The sequence below is a fragment of the Bicyclus anynana genome, chromosome 25, assembly GCF_947172395.1.
Source record: "Bicyclus anynana chromosome 25, ilBicAnyn1.1, whole genome shotgun sequence".
In the NCBI taxonomy this organism is placed as follows: Eukaryota; Metazoa; Arthropoda; class Insecta; order Lepidoptera; family Nymphalidae; genus Bicyclus; species Bicyclus anynana.
In genome coordinates, this window is record NC_069107.1 from 6122726 (window position 1) to 6146036 (window position 23311).

General features: G+C 36.2%; 1 protein-coding gene across 4 annotated transcripts in view; it reads right to left on the minus strand.

Moving 5' to 3' along the window:
- The window catches only part of LOC112058326 (protein pangolin, isoforms A/H/I/S), a 226321-nt gene that overhangs the window by 25099 nt on the left and 177911 nt on the right, over nucleotides 1-23311 (minus strand). For 2 of the 4 annotated variants that reach the window (XM_024099072.2, XM_024099069.2), the window contains exons 5-7: nucleotides 2046-2169; nucleotides 1289-1385; nucleotides 12-113 (exon numbers count right to left, since the gene is read on the minus strand). In XM_024099072.2, coding sequence (XP_023954840.1) covers nucleotides 12-113; nucleotides 1289-1385; nucleotides 2046-2169 — 323 coding nt within the window. The remainder of the gene's footprint in view (nucleotides 1-11; nucleotides 114-1288; nucleotides 1386-2045; nucleotides 2170-23311) is intronic. The other 2 variants (XM_024099075.2, XM_024099070.2) reach the window with 1 other exon arrangement.

The window sequence follows — 23311 nt, forward strand, 5'->3', positions numbered from 1 at the left end:
AAAGGACTTACTCGTACCTCGATAGACTAGAACTGCTGATGGGCAGCGTGGTGGGATACGGACTCCGGAAACCGCTGGCCGCCGACGTGATGGGGTACATGCTCGGGGTGTGCCTGCGAGAGTAAGTCAAGAGTAAATTATATCATATCACATTCATTTATTTCAAGTCAATTGAAAAAATCGACTAATTAATTCAAAAAATGTCTCTTGCTCATGAACAAAGACTTCACCATCACGTAAACATCGAGGCAATCCAGCTACTCGACGTTACGAATACAGTGAGAAGACTTAAAACCAAACCATTCGAGTTAGTGTTTAGTGACTAGTGATAGTGTAGTGTTAAGTGCTACATGGATGATCACGTGAACAAAGTGACCTAAAGACGTAATAGTTAGTGAAAGACTAAGATTAAGTTATTGGACTAAATTAGAAGACTAAGATTAGGATATAATATAGTCTTAGTATAATAATAATATATTATAAGTTTAGGTTAAAGATAAATTACTAATTAGTCACATAAGTAGGCTAGATCGTAATTTTATGAAGTACCAAATTGCTACTTTACAATAGAGAAAACAAAAAATTTCAAGCCGGCTTCTATACTGTAATAGGCTAGTTGACACTTTTTTTTAACGGCTTTTTTTTGACGGTCTCCGTGGCGCAGTGGTATGTGCGGTGGATTTACAAAACGGAGGTCCTGGGTTCGAACCCCGGCTGGGCAGATTGAGATTTTCTTAATTGGTCCAGGTCTGGCTGGTGGGAGGCTTCGGCCGTGGGCAGTTACCACCCTACCGGCAAAGACGTACCGCCAAGCGATTTAGCGTTCCGGTTCGATGCCGTGTAGAAACCGAAAGGGGTGTGGATTTTCATCCTCCTCCTAATAAGTTAGTTAAAGGTAACCCGACAGGAATCGGTTTGAACGAACTCTTCGCCGCTGATACCTGGCAAGCTGATACCTGTAGGCCTATACAGGGTAATATCTGGATCGACTGAACCTATTTTGAAAATTCTCTCTTCACTCGAAATCCACGTTATATGTGACTGTCGTTGGCTATATTTTATCCACGTATTCCCACCGGAACAAGAACCGCCGGGGTTCTGCTAGTACGCGATAAAGGTACTTGCAAACATACAATGTTTATTTTTTACATCTAGTGCATTCGAGTAAACCCTAAAACGCTTCTTCCTCCATATTTTGAAAGAAAAGCTGTTTTTACCTGACCCGGGATTCGAACCTGGGACCTCATACTTACTTCGTAGGCATAATTTATAAGTTATATGAACTCACCACGACGCAGCTACCTGCGACATCTCCGGACTGAGCATGGGGTAGGGGTACGTACCCCCTGGGAAGGGGTACATTGGTGTCCTCGCTAACCCCGCCGCTGTAACCATAGACAAATGTAATCATTAACAACCCATATTCGGTTAAATTTTGAGCACGAGTCTCCTCTCAGAATGAGAAGGGTTGATAATAGTCCACCACGCTGGCTCATTGCGGATTGGCAGACTTCACACACACAGAAAATTAAGAAAATTCTCTGGTATGCAGGTGACCTCACGATGTTTTTCATTCACCGTTTGAATGATATTTAATTTCTTAAAATGCACACAACTGAAATTATTTTGTCGGCCCCCGTGGCGCAGTGGTATGCGCGGTAGATTCACAAGACGAAGGTCCTGGGTTCGGCCGATTGAAAGTTTTCTTGATTGGTCCAGATCTGGCTGGTAGGAGGCTTTGGTCGTAGCTAGTACCCACCCTACCAGCTAAGAATACGCTAAGTAATTTAGCGTTCAATCTACTCGTAACATTATCTCCCTAAGCTCATATTGGAGCCGCGTGGTGGGTATAAATTCCATATCTCCTATAAGGAGCGAGGCCTTGCCCTGTACTGGGCAGCGACGTGCACTGCATAGATGCAAAAACGCGCTGCCTACCCCGAGGAGCCTGTATTGGAGACAGAATATTCCATTTTCTACTATTTGATAGCACAGTGCATACCCTTGTTAGAAACCTTGCTATTAAAATAGGCTATGAGTCTCACCTAATTTGGAATCCAGCTGGTAGGGGGGAGGGATGCCCATGTGCGCGGGCGGCGGCTGTCCCAGGTCTCCTCCGGGACAGAACAGGGAGAGACCACCCCCTGCTGGTAACCCCATCTTGCTTGCCTGCAACAATAACAATAAAATATTGTAAAACCAATAAAAAACCTTATTAAAAAATTTAAAATCTGATTTGTTTTAATGACGATAATTAAAAAAATATTGTCTGGCCCTTTAACTTGAAGACCAAATATAATGTAAGTACTAGCCGACGCCACGCGGTATCACCCGTATAGTACCCTTTCTCGAAGGAATACGGGGATAATATATAGCGATATATTATCGAGCGATCGATAAATGAGCTTCATAACACTGAAAGATTTTTTTAAATCGGACCTGCTGACATCATATTTAGTAGTTCCTGACATTAGCGCGTTCAAACAAACAAACGCGTCACTATTCTATGGATTGAGAACCTAACTTATTTCAATCTTTTGATTAGGATTAAAAAGGATTTTAACCTAAAAGTTTAAAACGTAATGTTTATTATATCTTAATTTTTTTAAAAGAAAAGCTCAAAGTGATATCAGAAAATATTACAATGCTGTCAACATTATCCCGACAAAAGGACTATGAAAAAATAATAAACTAAACAACCATAAACACGTATTAATAAAATGCCTTACTTAATATTTGAATACGAATAATACCTGAATTAAAGAATTAAAACATAGGATTTTCACTAAAAATACCTTCGCAAAATCACGGACAAATATTTTAGGAAACGCCGCCATTGCATATCACATAAGAAATCCCTAATTGAAGTTGATGTGTCAAAAGTGACAACGATAGCAAAGCCGGTGTCTTTGTCACCAGTTTTATGATTAAAGTGTCATAAAAGCATAAAACACTCAAACGCAATAAAAGAAAAGAGGAGATGTCACAAAACTTATGAATCGCTATAAATTAATCAGCATTTTGTTAAATTATATGACGTTTAATATTGTTTTACGACGCTCGTAAAGTAAAAGGGGTCATAAAAGTTATCACATTAGAGATTCATATCTCATTTATTTCTATCTACGTTTGATGACGAAATTCAACTCATTGATACAACATATTAAGATGACCAATCTCAATTAATAGAATATGATATAAGACAGTTGTAAGATGTAGAACACACACCGAGTTTTTCTTTTTAATTTTATTAGAATATTATAAGATTCGACACGGTAGTTTCCATCATCAGGGATGATGTAGGGATGTTTCTAATGGTTAAAGAAATTTTAAAATCGGTAAGTAGTTTCACAGCCTGATCGATACAAACAAACAATCAAATCTTTCCTTTTTATATTGTTGATATTGACAAAGATTTGCGAATATACGAGTAGGTAAATAAGGAATTCTTCGTTTTAAAACAATGCAATAGTAGTTTCCAATGTCTAAACAAAGAAATAAGAGACTAGTCGAGCTAATATAAATATATCTTACAAATCAATCAAAAAATTAATCGAAGTGTAAAATAATGAATTAAATGAGGAATTCTTTGTTTTAAACCAATGCATGTGTAGTTTCCAATGTCTAAACAAAGAAATAAGAGAAACATCAATTATCAAATCAATCAAAAAATTAATCGAAGTATAAAATAATGAATTAAATGAAAAAGTATTTAAAATAGAAATTGATACAAGAAAATAACGTATTATGCCCTATCGCAATGAAGTGATCCCTTCCGGACAACTTAACTGTATGTAATAAAAAAAACGAATTAAGTAATAAAAGTCATTTTCAATCAAAGCCCATTTATAACTATTTCAAACCAAAATAAACATAACACTTACAAGCATAATTACAAAATCAAATCTAAACAAAACGCCATACAAAAATGAACAAGACAACATAATAACAAAAAAAAAAGCAAGCTACGAGACAGAATCATTTCGAGCGCACGAACAAAACGCGGGCGCGCTGCAAGACGCGTCATTAGCAAGTAAATTGGCGCCGGCACCGTATAAATTTCGTCCTACCCTCCCGCCCAATTATGCAAAATGGCACCCAACGAGGGCCATTCAACCACGCCGCACTTCCGAGTCTCACCTCTAATTAAACTGGAATCTTCTTTTCACCACTCTATTATGCGAAATAAACGGCAGGATCGCTCGCGACACGTAGCGTAGGCGTAAATTAATTATGGTGTTTTCGAATCACTGAATGCTTGTGTTTTGTGGGCATCGCATTCGCGCTTCATTATATTTGTGTTTAAACTAAAAACATGGAAAGTTGCATTCAAAATGCTCTGTTCAAACGTCGTTACGAGGTAGAAATGTTTAATTTTATTTTGCCCAGTTTTGAATTAGCGCTGGACTTCAAAAATTCAATACGTACCTACACAAATAGTTTTATTTTTTACTTCGTAGTTATATTTTTTAACACATTAGTTTAATAACAGAACATCTGTGAGTTTAATAACCATGCTTTTTTCACAATTTCATTTGTCACATGTTTTTTTTTTTAATTTTTACTACAGAATAGAAAACGCTAAAGTACGCTTTGTCACAACCATCGATGAATACTTACACAAAATACATTAAATACGTTTTTTAACCGACTTTAAAAGAAGGAGGAGGTTCTCAATTCGACGGGTATGTTTTTTTTAATGTTTGTTACCTCATAACTTCGTCATATACTAACCAATTTTGAAAATTCTATTTTTTTTGTTAGAAAGAGTATACTTCCAGATTCCCATTTTATTTTCATGTTTAAAAATTCTTAATTTTTTCTAATTTTTGTGTTAAAATCAAAATAACTGAAATACGTTTTAAGTTTTATGTTAAAAACATTATTTTATATACAAAGTTCCTTATTACAGATAGTAGAGTTAATTTACTTAAATACTTAAAAAACTAAATTAAAATAGGATCTTTCCGAGATCATATCAAAGAAAAAACTCGTATTTAAAACAGTTTGTATGAGAAACATTTGTATACAGTGCTAGCGCATACGACACTCGGCTATAGAACTGAACGTAATGACATTCAGGATAACATAATACGGAATTATGAATAGAACGTGGAGAGCGTTCCGAGATAGAATTAGATTAAGGTAACACAAGGAAATCCTTACAGAGAACAAGAAAGAATCCTCCACTTCGCGTCCAAAGAGAACGTTAAAAGCACCGCATACTAAAAGCGTAAAACCAGTTTTGAATATTCCAAATCCTCAACCCATTTAAAAGCTGGCTGACAATTCCTTCACCGCTCCTTCACATTCGAGCAGGAACTGCTTATTAAGACAATAATTACCACGAACAAAGAGTCCCCACTAATTAATAATAAAACACGCACAAACAAAGCCTCCCCATTCACGCTCGGGACAGCGGATAAAAAAAAACACAAAAAGAAAAAAAATAACCGAAACGGTGGTCGAAAAGCCTCAACATGCGAGCCTGAACAAAAAGAGGCCATAGACAATGATGACAGTCGAGACGCATAATGCGGGAGCAGAGCGCGTTCTTAATTTGAAAATATTTCCATAATAAGATTTGTCTATGGCGCGACCGGTAACAAAAGATAGCGAGAGCTTTGTTCAGTTGACAGCTCGTAATAATTTAAAAAAATTAAATCACGCAATTACGCGCGCGGGGAGGGCGCGGGAGTTGGCGTACGCCGTTATTAGCTAAACAAGTTTTCTCGTTAAAACTTACATTTTTTGAAATTAGTAGGACCGCGTCGCCTTTTCAGCTCTCCACGTGTATTGAGAAGGTTCCTAATGAAGGCCAGGTGGAGTGGCCGGCTATTGAAGGCACGTCGAGAGGGTAGTTATTGAAGGCATGAAAGCGCCGCGTGACGTCACCGCCACTCGAGCGACAAGCTCCAGTCGCTAATTGGAACTCGTGGCGATAGGACGCGAGAAATGTTGCCTCAATCGACTAATACTTCAAAATTGAATAGGTTTGTTAACGAGCGGCCGGCTGAATGTTGCGAATGGAGTCGAGTGCTTGGTTAGCATTCGCTAACTACCTTATACGTATTTTTTCCTTTTTCAAATTGAAGCCGTTAAGTTTTATGATTATAATACGAGGGCAATAAAAGCAATCTACGCGGCCGGCGATGTCACGAGATTTCAGTGCAAAATGGGAAATGGAATTTCACTAGATCGCAGCGAACTCTAAACGGACCCACACTAGCGCGAGCGTACACCCCTTTAGTTCACCAATGCGGACGAAGTAGGGCGTAATATCTTGAGAGTTCGCCCCCAGGGTAGTGGGCGTGGAAATAGGATGCTGCGTTGCTATGACGACCATGTGTAGGGGCGCGCGTTCACGTGCTCCGCATCGGTGTGGGTGAGGGGGTAGGGCGCTAGTGTGGGTTAGACTGGGCCCGACCTTGGGAGTTTCGGTCTACTTCGCATTCTTCTCTTTGTGCATCGCCTGCACTCGCCGCCCGGCTGACTAACCTTGACGGACAACTGCTGAAGAATTTTCTTCAAGCATATGCATGTATGAATGTTTGTACGTATTGACACACTCCACAACCACAATCTAAATCAGTTGAAACATTTCAAATTTTGAGTAACTAGTCGACGCCTCGCGGAATCATCCACCCGCTCCCGTGAGAATACAGGGATAATATTTAGCGATAATACGTAGCGTTCAGTGACAAAAGAATTTTCAAAGTTGCTTCAATACATCCAAAGATTACCTTTACAATACAACAAACTTTACCTCTTTACAATATTAGTATGAATTATGATTTTTATAATTTATATTGGAGGACACAGGTAAAATTGTACGGTCTACATACAACTAGAAAAAAAATTATAACATCAGGTTTGACGCTAGATGCAAAACCACCTATCGCTTCCAACTTTATCCAATACCATACTCACTAAAACACAAAAAAAATCATGAACATCTGTCCAGTTTTTTCTTAAGTATATGAGTACTTATATTTTGGAAATTTTGTGACGATTTTTGAAAAACAAATCGCCACATTAATATATAAGTAAATTTATGCATTAACAAACAAAAGTTCCCAGACACATGGTAAATATTAACCCATCATTATAACACACGCGGAGGCACATAAAAAGGTTATATTCCAATTTCCATTTCGCTAACCAATTGTGTTGAAAGGCCGCCGTACCGTCGCCGGTTATTCCGCGCCATTTCTTATACATTTCCGCAGTTGGTCCTTCGAGCCGGATGCCAGCGCCGCAGCGCCGGAACTTCATAACGAGGATATCGAATATATCATATTTGAACGGTTTCTTAATTTAACAATATATTAAAATAGGCTTTAAGGAATATTTACTCAAATTATCGATGGATTGACTTTTGGGAGGTTCTGTATTTTTAGCCATAAATGTGTGTTTGCGGTTTTCACAAAAATAATTAATCCAATTTTGTCATTTAAATTTCAAAGGTAATAAAATCTTGAAGGCGATTAATATTTTTTTGTAAGGAATCTTAACTACTAAGTAATTATTATTATAGAATATATGAATTATCTCTTAAGCTTGAAAATAAATTTCAAAATATAGTAAACCGTTAAAGTAGGGCGAAGGAAATAGGTACTTCCTAATACTTAAAAATTCGAGGGTAGAATATTCAAATCTACAAAATCGGGGGTGGTACTTAGGGTCGGGGTTGTTGACCTTTTTCCGGAGGCTGGTATGCACAGATAAACGTAGACTTATACCTACCTACATGGACAATGATGTACAAAAAATGGAGAGGACATTATTATATGAAAAGAAACAAATTAATATAATTGACTTTATTTGTGAAATATGTTGGTTGATTTATGATAATTATTTTTAATTAAATGATAATGCATAGTCTTAGGCATCACTGGATATTAGTTTGTAATTCCTGAAATTACGAACGAAAAAGGGTACCCCATCAATCCCCAGTTTTTGTCACTTTAGGATTTTATAATTAATAAATTGGTTAAAGTCTGGAGTAATGGATAAGAAAGCTAATGAGTAATGGATAAGTTCGTAATGGAGTCAGAAATTGGATTGAATTGATAAACAAAAGCTGCCTGTGTATATACAATGCTTACAAACTAATGACCAATCAAAAACCTTTCATTAAATCCTATACAAACTATCTACCAATTGGAAAGCCTAGAATTATATTTTACAACCAAGGGACATTCCGAACAGTTACCACCTAATTAATGGATTTTTATGCTTGCTAAGCTTGTAGTGAGGACAAAATTTAACAAAAACCAATTAACGCAAGTCACGAGAGTCATTAAATAACAAAAATATATCAATTTAAATTTCGGTAGCCATAATTTTACCCATGTATACGCACGGCTTATTATACTTACCTACGCCTACACTATACGCCTATACGCTTCTACGCTAGACGGGTAAAGTTTCCTAACGTTCGTCTGTTTTGTTATTCCCGTTCGCGTATCCATTGTCGCGAGAAGTGGCTCACCTGTCCTCTCAGGTTGCCGTCATTAGCTGTAGTAAGCTATTTGTCACTGGCGGTCGTTAGGGTTGTCAGACATCACTTGTTTATTTTTAGCTCTTAGAAGTTAAAGTAAATCGTTAAAGCATCGTGTTTTCGATAATGTTGGCATAGAAAAATTGGATAAACTGATTATTATTGTCTAAGTAGGTACCTATTCCCACCTAGTTTGGATTCAGTTGACTTGAACTGTTATTTTAAATCTGGCTAAAAGTAAAAAAATAACACAGACGTTTTAAATCCAATAGACTTTTAAGTATTGACCGTAAAAACATATATTTGCATATGAAACATCTTATGCTGCGTATCACAGATAGGTTGAATGACCGGGTAGCGACGCACAAAAACTACCATATAAGATTTTTCACAAAACCTTCAATGATATTTGAAGTTGCTGTAAGTTAGATAGATAAAAAAAGCTCGCCCAGATTATAAAGTAATTTATCTAATGTTTTTAGAGTAATTTATTGGTTTTGTATTATTGCTATATTAAGCAATACGTTTTAAAAACTTGAAGTAATAAAAGAAATTAAAGGGGTTTTAATAGATCGCCAATGTTTTTTCATTTAGGTTTATAAAGGTACTGCTTTTATTGCCAACAAGTAACTCAGCATAGTAAACTTACGTAATAATGTGGAATATCAAAACAAGTGTCAGCCCTACGTAATAGCTTCTTAACCTGATCCCCACTGGTTGTAGGGCATGCTTTACCGCTTATTAGGCGTTTATGTGCGATAAAGATTATAGAGCTTACTTACGAGTAATGGACTAAATGTCTGTCTCTTTCACTGTTTATGGTTTTTTGATGTATTTAATACGATGTTATTAAGGAAATAGAAATATATCAGATAATAATATATAGAAGACAAATCAAATCACAAATACATACGAATGGATTATTTTAAGGATTTTTTCATTATTAAAATAGGCTGTAAGTATCAAGATCAAAGATCACTCAAGCATTTTTTTCTACGTAATATATTCCAAAGTTATAATCCAATTGTATTTTAGGCCCTCAAATTCAACCGATTATACCTCTAATTTGAAAATAAAAATACAAATTTATATAATAGTTTATACTTACAATTTTAAAACTCAACATAACGTTGGTCATTGTATCATTATTATCAAAATTTTCGTATAAGTATGTTCTTATTATTTACTTTATCATATTTAAAAATTACTTCTTTAAAATATAAGCAAGGAATCATTGAGTCCAAGCTTATGATCAAGAACATGGAGAGATATAAATAAGTGATAAGATGACTTAAATGTTTAATTATCATACTCAATTTTATAATTATGCTTTGATGATGTGGATAATTATGTCGCTACGAAATGCAAAATTCGTAAAATTAGAAATAATTATTTTTAATTACTTCCAAAAAGGGTAAAGTGGCGACCCTACGGGCAGTTAGCTATTTGCGTCTCCCCCGTTACCTGCGGGGCTCGCTCCGCGACTTAAGGGGTGTGCGTGGTTATGGAGCCAATTTTGTCTTGACCTGCCATTTCTTACTATATGATGCAACATTCAATTAGAAAAGATTGAGATGACAGTCCGATAATAAAACCATGGTTAGCGGATTAAAGGCCATTAGGTCCCAGATACTTTCTTTATTTGTTGAAATATTGTAATGCCTATAGAATTTTCGTTTAGTTTGAGGAGAAAGACTAAGAAATAACTAAATCTGATGGTAGTGGACCTACAATACACTTCACACGGTTTAAAACTGCTTTTGTGCAAAATTTTTAACCATAGGAAAAAAGTTTAGTAGATACTTATATCAAAAAATTAATATTAAAAGTCAAATGAGATTTGTAAGAAATAGACACTGCAGATATATTACTTAAGCATACAGTACGTGTAAATAAAATAAATACACAAATATCTATCCTATCCTTCCTACTTATATTATAAACGCGAAAGTTCGTTTGGATGTTTGTAACTCTATAACGCCGCTACTACTGAAGCGATTTAGCTGAAATTTGGAATGGAAATAGATGTTACTCTATAATAACACATAGGCTACTTAATCCCGAAAAAATCCATGGTTTCCCGAGATTTGTGAAAACTGATGATTTTGATGACATTGATGTGTGTTACTCTTTCACGCCTCAACTACTGAACACAATTAGCTGCAATTTGGTATTAAGATATATTATAGCCTGGATTAACACATAGACTACTTTTTATCCCGGAAAAATCCCGAGGAATTTGTGAAAAACTAAATTCCACGCGGACGAAGTCGCGGGCGTCCTCTATTATGCGTATAAATCTAAAACCTTACATTTACATCTAAAAGTTGTTCCATTCAATTCCAATTAATCATCAAAACTTAACTCGAATAATATCAACTTTGTTTCATCGACATCAGATAAGGAAAAGGGTTACCCGACATCGGATATAAGGGTTAACCGTAGGTACGCAACTTCCACGTAGACTTTAGTCGCATGCACTAGTAAATTACAATATGCCATATCCAGTGTAACGTAATGCCATGTCGCAGAGAAGGGTATGCCAATTATGTTTTTGACGGCAGGCCGGGCCACCAAATTGGAATATAGGGGTTTTTGGCTATGTGCAGAGTAGGTGCTGGCGTTTATTACATAACTGCCGGCTCTGGTTTAATAGTTACTAGTATTTTTTTTATTTAACCGGCGTTAAAAAAGGGTTAGTCGATTTGTTCATATCTTTAACCTATGTCGTGTACGTGTCGTGTAACTATGGGCCTCATAAGAAGGCTCAGAGTCACACAGCGGGCGATGGAACGAGCTATTAGGAGTATCTTTGCGTGAACGAATCAGAAATGAGGAGATCCGCAGAAGAACCAAAGTCACCGACATAGCTCAACGAGTTGCGAAGCTGAAATGGTAATGGGCGGGGCACATAGTTCGAAGAGCCGATGGACGTTGGGGTCCCAAAATGCACGATTATGTGCGTTTTAAGAAATTAAATATCACATGTTTTTATTTTCTTTATAAGTTAGCCCCATTATTTTACCTGATGTTAAGTGATGATGCAATAAAAGATGCGGGCTAACTTGTTACGAGGAGGATGAAAATCCACACCCCTTTCGGTTTCTACACGACAACATACCGGAACGCTAAATGGCTTGGCGATGCGATTGCCGGTAGGGTGGTAACTAGCCACGGTCGAAGCCTCCTACCAGCCAGACCTGGACCAATTAAGAAAACTGCAATCGGCCCAGCCGGGAATCGAACCCAGGACCTCCGTCCAAGCCGTCGCTTGAACATTAATTTCGTGACAGTGACCTTATATTAAAACGAATCAAATGATGTATTAATATCAAAATTGATTAAGCCGTTGTTACGAACATACATACATAAATAAACTGGTACTATTATGTAGTTACATATATCGAAAATTCAAAAGGTCAAACACATGACACTCCTTTTTTACGTCACCGCAGTCGGGTAAATAACAGACATTTGTCAAGTTGAGAACGAGACACAAAAGCGAAAGTGCACAGTAATATTGTTATCCTTGACCCACCTATAACCCGCGACTCTCATCTCAATATACTAACGACCACTGAGTCACTGTGACTCACACAAGCCGCCCAGTAGGGTGGCCATAAATTCAATTTCAAATCTCTTCAATGCATACGAGCAGAACCTCTCGGTTTTACCCTCGTAGTTTTCATACCGTGGGAATACGGGGATGAAATATATACCCATATTCGGCACACTGTTGAGTTAGAGCCTGCTCTCAGAATGAGAGGGGTTAGGCCAATAGTCCACCACGCTGGCCCAATGCGGATTGGCAGACTTCACACACGCAGAGAGTTAAGAAAATTCTCTGTCTATGTTACTCCCTGATAAAAATCGGTCCAGTACTTTTGAGTTTATTCGTAATTAGCGAACGCCCGCGACTTTAGTTTTTCACAAGTCAGAGTAAAATCTACTTCTATTTCAAATTATATATAGCCGCAGCGTATAGGAGGATTATATATAGTTACTTACATACACACAAACTTTCGCCTTTACAATATTAGTGTGATTTTGGCATAAAATAGCTAATAGTGCAATAATAACTATAAAGGATGTCCCGTAAATAGTATGACATACTCTACAGGGTGATAGCTGACACAAAGACCTTCTTTTTTTATTCTCTAGAAGTTCACAAGCAATCTCACCTGATGGTAAGTGATGATGCAATCTAAGATTAAAGCGGGCTAACTTGCTAGGAGTAGGATGAAATTCCACACCCCTCTCGGTTTTTACATGACATCGTACCGGAACGCTAAATCGCTTGGCGGTACGTCTTTGTCGGTAGGGTGGTAACTAGCCATGGCCGTAGCCTCCCACCAGCCAGATCTGGACTAATTAAATCTCAATCGGCTCAGCCGGGGATCGAACCCAGGACCTCCGTCTTGTAAATCCACCGCGCATACCACTGCGCTACGGAGGCCGTCAAAAATAACGCAATATATGTTAGCCGAGATTATACGGTTTTCAAGTTATCGTGATTTTTGTCGAAATCTTTGAAGTATTTATTAATTTATTCAACTATAAATTTATTTTAAAATGAGTATAGTTTTTTTTATTAAAAATCCATTCCGAATGTTTCTCTTACAGTTAAGATAGATGGTAAATAAACGGAAATACCAAAATCAACACACTACCCGTGCCATTGATTTATTATTACAGGCGGGAATTTCAACACCGTACTGGCTCAGTATGTCAGAGTAACTCCTTAAGGTCGGTTTTCATTGATCCACGGTTATGATCCAGTTACGATCCAACGACAGACAATCCACTGGATGAGTACTTCACTAGTGTGAACTACTATCGATCCAGAATTCAGTACCTGATTGATAGACTAGCTGTTGTTTTTTTTTTTCGTTTTCTACCCCACGTATAGTACGCGACCTATAAGTTGACCTATGCGCAGAAACATTTTCGGATGTTAGCGAACCAAACAAACGAGTAACCATAGCAACACCTTCACGACATTACAATCGCGTACAAAAGTTTCAATAATTTGATACCTTTATTGTAGGTACTGATACTGCAACTACGGAGCAAGCGTTTTACACTTTTATTTTCTTTTATCTTTTCATTAGAAATCTAGGAGAGGAGATGTGGAGCTCAGAACCACCACGTTGCTCTCTGGCAAGTTCGTTGATGACACTCCCATGATATGCGGGCGACGGGGGGAAAGAGTTCGCGGGTGTGAAATCATACGTGTGTGGAAGTGAGGTGCATCAGTCGTGGGTTTTTCATTCATCGCTAAAGGCCCCCCGGCCTGTGCGGAACATCGGGAGTGTTACGAACGAAGTTGCCAAGCTTTATATTCGGTGACTTGTGAGTGCCGTTAAAATAGGCTGATAATTAAAAATAAAGAAATCTAAGCCGTGGTGATCCACTGTCATGACCGATCCAGCGCTACTGGATCAATGGAAACGCACCTTTAATCTTAATCCTTTTATCTTCTCACTTTCTCCATGTAGAGCATTTCCGACGCGCGCGCCGAATGTGTGCCGTACATATCGCGCGCTCTTTGCATTGCACTCGTTATAGGCTAAGAGATACTATCTCATGCGACGTTTTGTTTTATACTTTTAACCAACATCGAAAAAGGAGGTTCTGTATTCGACCCTAAATATGAATATTTATCAGCGATTTTCTTAAAAACTACTGAAGTGCGATAATTTACACTCGTCGACAAACTTTTCGTCTGTATTCGAATTTGAACTTTATGTTTATTAGATCCAGATGTGAAAATAAAATGTCACTGTCAACGAAGTTGCCATGGAAACGAACGATGGCACACGGCTGTAAATAAAAGTATATTTTAGGGAAGGGAATTAGGATGAAAATACAATTTGTTAGCTGTTCGGTCGATAAAGAAGTTAATAAGAATCATTTTAAATGTGGGATTTTCCAATAATTGACACAATTGATGTAATAATGGTGGGTTTTAAACCATTTTGGTTTTTACGCAGCATTGCAAATTTGTTTCACTTCAAAATGTGTGGATGAAGTTTACGCGACCGGGAAGTAGTTAAGTGTAGGTAAATAACTCACTAGCTCCTACACTACATTGAGATTCTTCCAGAAATAAAACCCGTGACACACAAAAATATCCTCAATGGTGTGTCAACAGAGTTCATTATAGTCTGAGAGGTTGCAGGTTTACAAAATAATGTATCAAAGCGTTTGTTTCTATCGTAGAAATCTTTATTTATATAGTTTCACAATATTTTTTTTTATTATATTTTTTAGTGTGTAAGTGCCTATTTGTTTAAGAGAGCCCCACAGCAGTGTCATCAGTTTAATTAAATAGGAATCTTCAGTTGTATAAGAGTCACAATTTATGGGTCCCAGTCTCAGACCAATTATTGTATTGGACCTGCCTCGCTAGACGTTACTTTTCTGTCAAAGTATATGATCAACAATCTAATGCGATTACAAAAACTATCTCTATAGAATCGATGTTAAATAGTTGTAATTGTATTCGTCGATTATAGAGCTCCTTAAAAATGTTTTTGTGAGGTTGAAGGGGGTGTAAAAAACGGGCAAAAACTTCTAGTTTAGTATAAGATATATACCAAATCTAAGCTCGTTTTCCTCAGAAAATGACAGACAATTTTGCTTGTGACTATGAGTGTGATACAGGTCCTTCTATAATTGGTCTGAGGTCCCAGTCAATATCATTAACACTTGATAGAGATTGTTCAGCTGCGTGGTGGGTCCAAGTTCCATATGAGAGGCAGGCCTAGCTCTGTACTGGGCTACTAAAATAAGTTGATTATGATGAGTAATTTGTAGTAACTATTAATAAAATTACAAACAATTTTTTTTTTATTTTATAAAATCAAAATTCTATAAATACCCACCTCTATGTACTCATATTTTAAAGTCTGTGTCACACCGAATTGCTTCACAAATAACTATGGCAACGGAAATGCCGATTCAGAACGAGATGGCTTTATATATCACTCTAAAGAAAGAGCAAGAAAAGTATGCCCTCAGTGCATTTTCCATTTGTGCAAAAAAAAAAGTTCAGAAGATTTGTGATAGACAAAGAGCAAACGACGAATTTTGTTTAGGTCTCTCAGATTAGGTGAATGAATGATTTCATAATTAAACCTCTTTATTCAAAAAGACACTGAAAGACATTGAATGGTTCTCCTAACATTTCAATCATTTTTTACGAATGTAGGCTATATATTTCGAGTTTACATTTTTGTATTTTTACGTATTTCGTATTATTTATGCAGAATAATATAATATTAGATTTGGGAGTGATTCAAAGAACCTATTCATCATCATCATTAACATCTGATGGTCATCCACTGCTGGACATAAGCCTCTTGCGTAGACATCCAAACGCCACGGTTTCGAGCCGCCAGCATCCGACATCTCCCTGCAACTCGCTTGATGTCCTCGGTCCACTTAGTGGGGGGTCGACCAACACTGCACTTTCCGGTGCAGGGTCGCCTTTCCAGCACCTAAGGAACGTCACTGATATAGCGAAGCGTGTCGCTAAGCTGCAGTGACAATGGACATAGTTCGAAGAATAATAAATAGGTATGTACCTACAGGTAATTTAATTTAAGGATAAAAAGTCTTATGTCTATGTTAATCGAGGTTATAATCTATTTCTATTTCAAATTTCATCTAATACGGTTCAGTAGTAGCGGCGTGAAAGAGTAACAAACATACCACCATAACCATTAGTTTTCACTAATCTTGAGAAACCATGGATTTTTTCGGGACAAAGAGTAGCCTATATTAATCCAGGGTATTAACTATTTTCGTTTTAATTGTCATCCAAATCGGTAAAGTAGTTACAGCGTTATAGAGTAACAAACATCCATACAAACTTTCGCGTTTATAATAGTAGTATTTTTCACCCCATGACATTTACATGTACACATGGACTGAAGCAAAAAGCACAATAGTCAAAGCATCAATGTCCGAGCCTTTAGAAATGCTCTAGCCATAAAATATTCAATCTATCGACATGACCTCGTCAATCCACCATAAGGTCCACCCTTTCATTATACCATTGTCGTGTTAAGTGTCTTGTACATGATTTACGAAACACCGCGATTATGTTGTTAAAATAAAAAGCTTTGCCCGCTTTAATAACAGCGATCGCTAATGCGAATGACAAGCGACTAATCATAGCGTGTTAGATAGGAAATATCTTGGAATTACAAATCGAAGGCTTATTCTGGAACATATTTTTAAGGTGATAACTCATCGGGCAACCTTTAGGTCATTTAACGAAGTAAATGCGTCATGACTTCAAGTTTTCTTAAACAAAAGGTTGTTGATGTCGCTTTTTAACTATAAGACCTCCTTTTTTATCCTGCTTTCTTTTTAACCGAATTCAAAAAAGGGAGGTTTCTCAATTCGACCGTATATATTTTTTTTAATGTCTATTTCTCTTGTTTTTGTTACTGTGGTGTATAAATGAAGTAAAAAATAAATAAATAAAATATAAAAAAATAGGTTATTGAGCATTTTAAGCTTTGTAACCCAAAGCAATTATAAGACTCCATAGTTGTTTGTCTGTAAGGACTGACAAATTTTTAGCTTTTATGAAAAGATGAAGCTCACAGATTACACGCTCATAGCTACTATTAATAAATGAATGGTCTGTACATCTGTAGAATGTCATTACATCCTTAATAATGTGTGTGTGGATCAACTTGAATATTGTGTGGATCAACTCTCGGAAGCTAATGGAGCCATGGCCAAAAGTCACAAAGCCTGAAAGTCTCAAAAGCTCACCTGAAGATGGAGTAAAAAATAGCATTATGATAAAAGGTACTTTCCTATTTTATAGGACTCAAAAGGTGATTGCAAATATAAGAAAACTATTGTCGAACAAAGGTTATGATTCACAACACTTGTCAGGACAACTTAATTAACAAATCAAAGTGTAACCCAAATAAGATCCTAGAATGGCAGAGAATGACCTTGAGTGGAGTCACGTACTTGTGAACGATGTTTGTAGGGTTAAAGGATCCTTTGACAGTCGACTAACACTCCCCTTTTCCACTCAAGTCACTCTCCCCGCCTATCCTAAGGAACACATAAAGAATTACACAACAAGAGATGTGGTCGGCTCGAACGCCACGAGCACACTGAAGCCAACACGAGATCGAGCGACGTCATATTCGTCACAGACTACTATTTCTAACACTAAACGGCGATAACATTCGGCCATCCTGGTGGCGCATCCGTCCCTGGATCGCGTTCGTGTCTGGTGCAGTTGCGTTTACACTGACAACTTGAGCGTGTACAAACCACTATTGAAGGTCGTGTATGACTCATTTTTAATCGAATGAGTGTGTATGGGCCTTGTGTATCTAGGGTTATGTATAGTTCAAGTCACCAAGGTATATGTACGACTTATTTTTATCGAAAAATGGCAGTAGGGTTACTTCAATCCGGTAACCCAAATTCACTAAACGTTGTTCGCGTCTTGTCATAATATTAAAACGCAAAATTTCATCGAGAAAACCGTGAATAGTAATTTCTAAACAATTTCCGTCAATATCGTCAATACTAAAGTTAAACCGTCAATACTTAAAACTTGAAATCACGATTCGCACACTATTAACTTTCGAATTTAACAATACCGTAATGTTAAAATCGGTGTACCTACTATACTCAATTATTTTGTTACCCTCTTTTATGAAAAATGTTCTCATACCATATTAACAAAGAAATGTAAAACGATTGGCCTGAACTATGGTAGTTTTAAATTACGTCGTTATCTTTATTCACTATGTGGGCACAAGTTCTTTATCCCACTTCTGATTTTATAGGACTCAAAAGGTGATTGCAAATATAAGAAAACTATTGTCGAACAAAGGTTATGATTCACAACACTTGTCAGGACAACTTAATTAACAAATCAAAGTGTAACCCAAATAAGATCCTAGAATGGCAGAGAATGACCTTGAGTGGAGTCACGTACTTGTGAACGATGTTTGTAGGGTTAAAGGATCCTTTGACAGTCGACTAACACTCCCCTTTTCCACTCAAGTCACTCTCCCCGCCTATCCTAAGGAACACATAAAGAATTACACAACAAGAGATGTGGTCGGCTCGAACGCCACGAGCACACTGAAGCCAACACGAGATCGAGCGACGTCATATTCGTCACAGACTACTATTTCTAACACTAAACGGCGATAACATTTAGACGAAAACTTTTACAAAAAGATGTCACTTAACCGACCTAAGGACCAAATCAATACCTGTTAACAATAATCTACAAAAAAAATAATCTAAACTAAAATAATTAAACTACCCACATTCTTAATGATCATATTTTACTTTTATAATTTCAAGAAGAATTTTATAAAACATTGAAGTTTCATAATGTAGGTAAAACCTAACCGTTTCAACTGTGAGACGCTTTTTAATTATGAAAAGCCTTTGTTCACTTTAACGACTGCAAAAGAAACTACGTAAATTAAGATTTCAAAAGTTTTTAACCCTTGGTTTAATAACTTCATATTTCAAAATATAAATTGTGTATAAAAACTAAGAGCGCTAAGCTAAGCGAAATAATAAACGACCATGGAGTTAATTATCTGTTATAGTCAGTAACTTACTGCCTCTTTGGTACAGTTTAGTTACCCAGATGAGATTTTCTGAGATTTTCTCCTTGTAAGGAGAAGAACGATACAGAAATGAAAAAGAAACCAAAAATCTTATATATTTTTTAGATTACTCCATTAGAATCTTAGCCTAAATAATATTCGCCAACATGGAAAATAAGCTGATTCCATTATTCTCACACCGATCTTAGTGATTTATCCTGTGTGATTGTCAGGTGTCTTTGTAAACGTTGGATGATATTTCATTGTTAAATATCTTAATTTGATGAGATATGTCAAATTAGTGTCAAAAAACTGTCGCCTGTCAGTTAGACACAGATAATGCAATGAATATTATGTCAAATGGATACGAATTATTGGCCACCTGTAACAAGTAATTTAACTGATTAGTCCAATATAGATTTTTTTGAAAATTGGGTTTATGAGTTCTCCTTAATTGTCCTAATTTATGGCCAATTTTCAGCTCTGTATCATTTGTATAATTTGAGACTGGGTTTCTTCTTTTCAGTGAAAAATCTCACCCCATAGGTAGGAATTGGTGGTGTTACACCCTGTGCCTCGGAGACTTAGTTAAGGCGTCGGTCCGTCCCAATTGTTAACGTCAATGTCATATAATGATCATTAAAAAGCGTGATGGGTTCAAGCTCCACAAACCCTATATACAGATGGAGGCCTGGCCCAATAGTGGGCCGTTAAAATAGGTTGATGTAGCTAAAAAAATATAGCTACAACTGTGGTAAAAGTGTATCTAACAGTCAAGTATTCTGTCGACTTTGTTGGCCACGTTAATGGACTACGTCTAAACACGAAAAAAATATTTTTTTCGCAGTAGAAAATCACTTACAAGAGCAATAAATAATTGCACTCAGTGAAAACTATTAATAATTAACATACAATAACTTAAGCTTTTTGTTTTTATTAATTAAATTTTATTCTTAAAGCAACACAATAGTTCATAAATATAAATGGTAAAAAATGCTTCCAGAATAAGTGTGTGGGAAAAACACCTTGACAGCTAGTGTTGTGCGGCGACACATTTAATAAACAAGCGGGTAATTAAACGAAACGACACGTCAAAGGGTTAATAGCGGGTCGTTTGTACCGTTTACAACCGTTTATCGTTTATGTTATTAATAAGCTATATCAGAGCTTTTTAAATCACCATGTTTCTTTCTGTTTTAAAAATCTGATATAAAAAACATCGTGTCACATTTCTAGTCTGCACACCTTCGAAACGACTCATTTTTAACCCCCGAAGTTATTATAAGTTTGACGTGTCTGTCTGTCTGTCTGTGGCATCATAGGATGAAGCGATTTCAATTTAGTTTTTTTTTTGTATTGTCTGCAAATGTAGAGTCTGAATGTCTAAAGTGGGTTCTCAAAATGATAGCGCACTGAAAGAGAATATTGATGACTTGATCGAGAGTGTAATTAATAATTTCATGACCTTCGGGGCTTTTACAAAATATAATATCTAGAAAAATTTTGAATGTGCAAGTGGAAAGACATAAGAGGAGAGGAAGGCCAAAGAAGAGATGGTTGGATTGTGTGAAAGAGGACATGTGTGTTGACGAGTAATAGAGACGAATGGAAAAGATTGACATTTTTCCGACCCCACTTAAGTGAGATAAGGGTAAGGAGATGATGATGAATGTCTTTCTTTTTGGTATGAGAACAAGTAAATATTGGTTACTATACTGCACCCATCTTCCATTTTAATCACGAAAACCAAAACCGAATGAAAATATTTTCGCGTTCAAATTGGCGGATAAAAAAATTTCATATAATATACCTGGTATATAAAAAAATTGCGACGATATGCGAAGTTAAATGGAAAATCTATGCGTATTTTACATCGACAGTTTAATTAAAAGGCTAGGTTAACCCTTCAAAAGGCCAATCAATTTTTTCATACCCCCACAGTATAGCACACTCAATTTCCAGCGTAATAAACAGGTGGAGGGCTACATCTGCAACTGACGGCGCCTGTAGCGCCTTAGAGCGACTTCAAAGGAAATAAATGTATGAATTGTTTAGCGGAAACTCACCCGCAGGCGCTGGGCCCTTCCGACCCCGATTATGTAAAATTCGGATGTTATATTTCGCTCGCTCTTTATCGAGGTTACGGGTTGCGTTGTGTGTAAACGATGAATGTAAATATGGAATGTATTGACCGTATTATAATAATAAATTAAATATTAATAATTTCGTTTATTTTACTATAATGTATGTCTATGATATTATAGTTAAATTAAATTCTGCCTATTTGACTGTGCGGTGACGGCTTAACTAATTATGCCACAATCAGTACCTAGTTGCGTAAAAGCAATTAATATTTTTATGTATTTATTTTTTTTAATTATGTACTATATTATAGAAAACAATAAACCATAGCATTGAAATTGAATTCACATTTAAATTCAATTTTGATATAATATTTACATTATTTTCATAACATATGGCTTTTGAAATACAAGTAATCTTCTTTTCAAATTTAATTACATAGGTAATATTGCAAAAACAACATATCCCCAACGTGTAGTAATTATAAAATAACGTCAATACCAGCCTATCGAATCCCAAAGCCAGTTAAAATATGAAACAAAATGTCATTGTGAACACAGGCGCGAATGTAAACATCAAAAAGAAACAAAAATGCACAGAATCAGTAACAGGCAAATAATAGGCAGGCGCTTGCTTATTATTATTTTGTAGATTTAACAATAACCTCTGCAATGGTATAAAAAACACGGATCTTAGAAAAAAAAAGACAGAACACGCCGTTACTTTTTTAAAAGTACGTTGTACTTTATGGTTAAAGATTAATTAGTATACCTACAGATTAACCTATAATCAGTTCATAATCAAGAACCAAGTTTAAAGAGTAATGTACTGATAATGATTAATTACAAAATGAAGGGTTAGTACTAAATACTTTTAATAGGGATCGCAAAGATACAAGCCTTTATTGTTGGGTTAATAATAACACACTCTTTGATACACTGTAGTTAATTTAATTGTGGTATTTTACAAAGGGTTCTTGTTAATTATCTATCACAAGTACTTTTTTAAAATTAATATTCTATGAGATTTGAACATGAAATTTAAAAGACCTTTATTGATAGTATATTGATTTTAATGACTTTTAAGATAAAGTAAATTAAGAGTAACTTTAGTTTTTATCTGTTCATGTACAACGATGCTTTGTTTCCCGTTTAATTTATAATAAGGAATCAATTGATAATAAAGGTTACGTAATTTTCTTTTATTCATTAATATTTCATTAATTGACTCGGCTTGCTGACTCAAAATTTTTACAACTTTTTATGTACTTTTATAGCTGTACTCTATGCTTGTAAAAATAACCAAAAGCTACTACATATTTTGTATTACACACCATATAAAAAAATGCTTACCCTAATCAAACAAAAACAAAAAATACGTCAAAATCGTCTCACACGAAAAGAAGTGAAAATCGACGTCACAAAATACATTTTGTGCGCAAATACTCGCAACGGAATGTCATTATTACAGCTCGCGGGTGAACATCAAAAGGAAAAACTAATGCGTAGCGCCACAGCCAGGCATCGCTTCCCGGTAAAATATTAACCCGGGGTCGCAGGGACCCGCCGTCGCGTTAATACGGGTTAATGCAGCTATTCTCTTTATGCTAGTACGATTGTCTGGAATTATCCTACTTAACGTTTTCCTTTCAGAATGCGTATTTCAGAATACAGTACAGGCTCTGGTATTTTGAAGGGATTTTCAAAACGAGGGAATATTGGTTGCTATATTTTAATTACAAACATAACCAAGATACTCTATTTTTTATTATATTTTACTAGTGTGAAAAGTACGTATGTCTGTCTGTAGGGTCTTTTCTACCTTCTGCGTTTCTTTCAAGGAAAAATCCATAAAAAACACTTCATTTAAAAATACTTTATGAAAAAATAAGGAAACGCATTGGCCGCCCCTACAATTTTCAATAGTTCCTCTCGATTTCTCCAGGATCTCATCATCAGATCCTGGTTTCCTTATCATGGTACCACCCTCGGAACATCTACTTTCCAACCAAAAAAGAATTATCCAAATTGGTCTATAAATGACGAAGTTATGCGCGAACACACATTAAAAAAAAATATATATATACGGTCGAATTGAGAAACCTCCT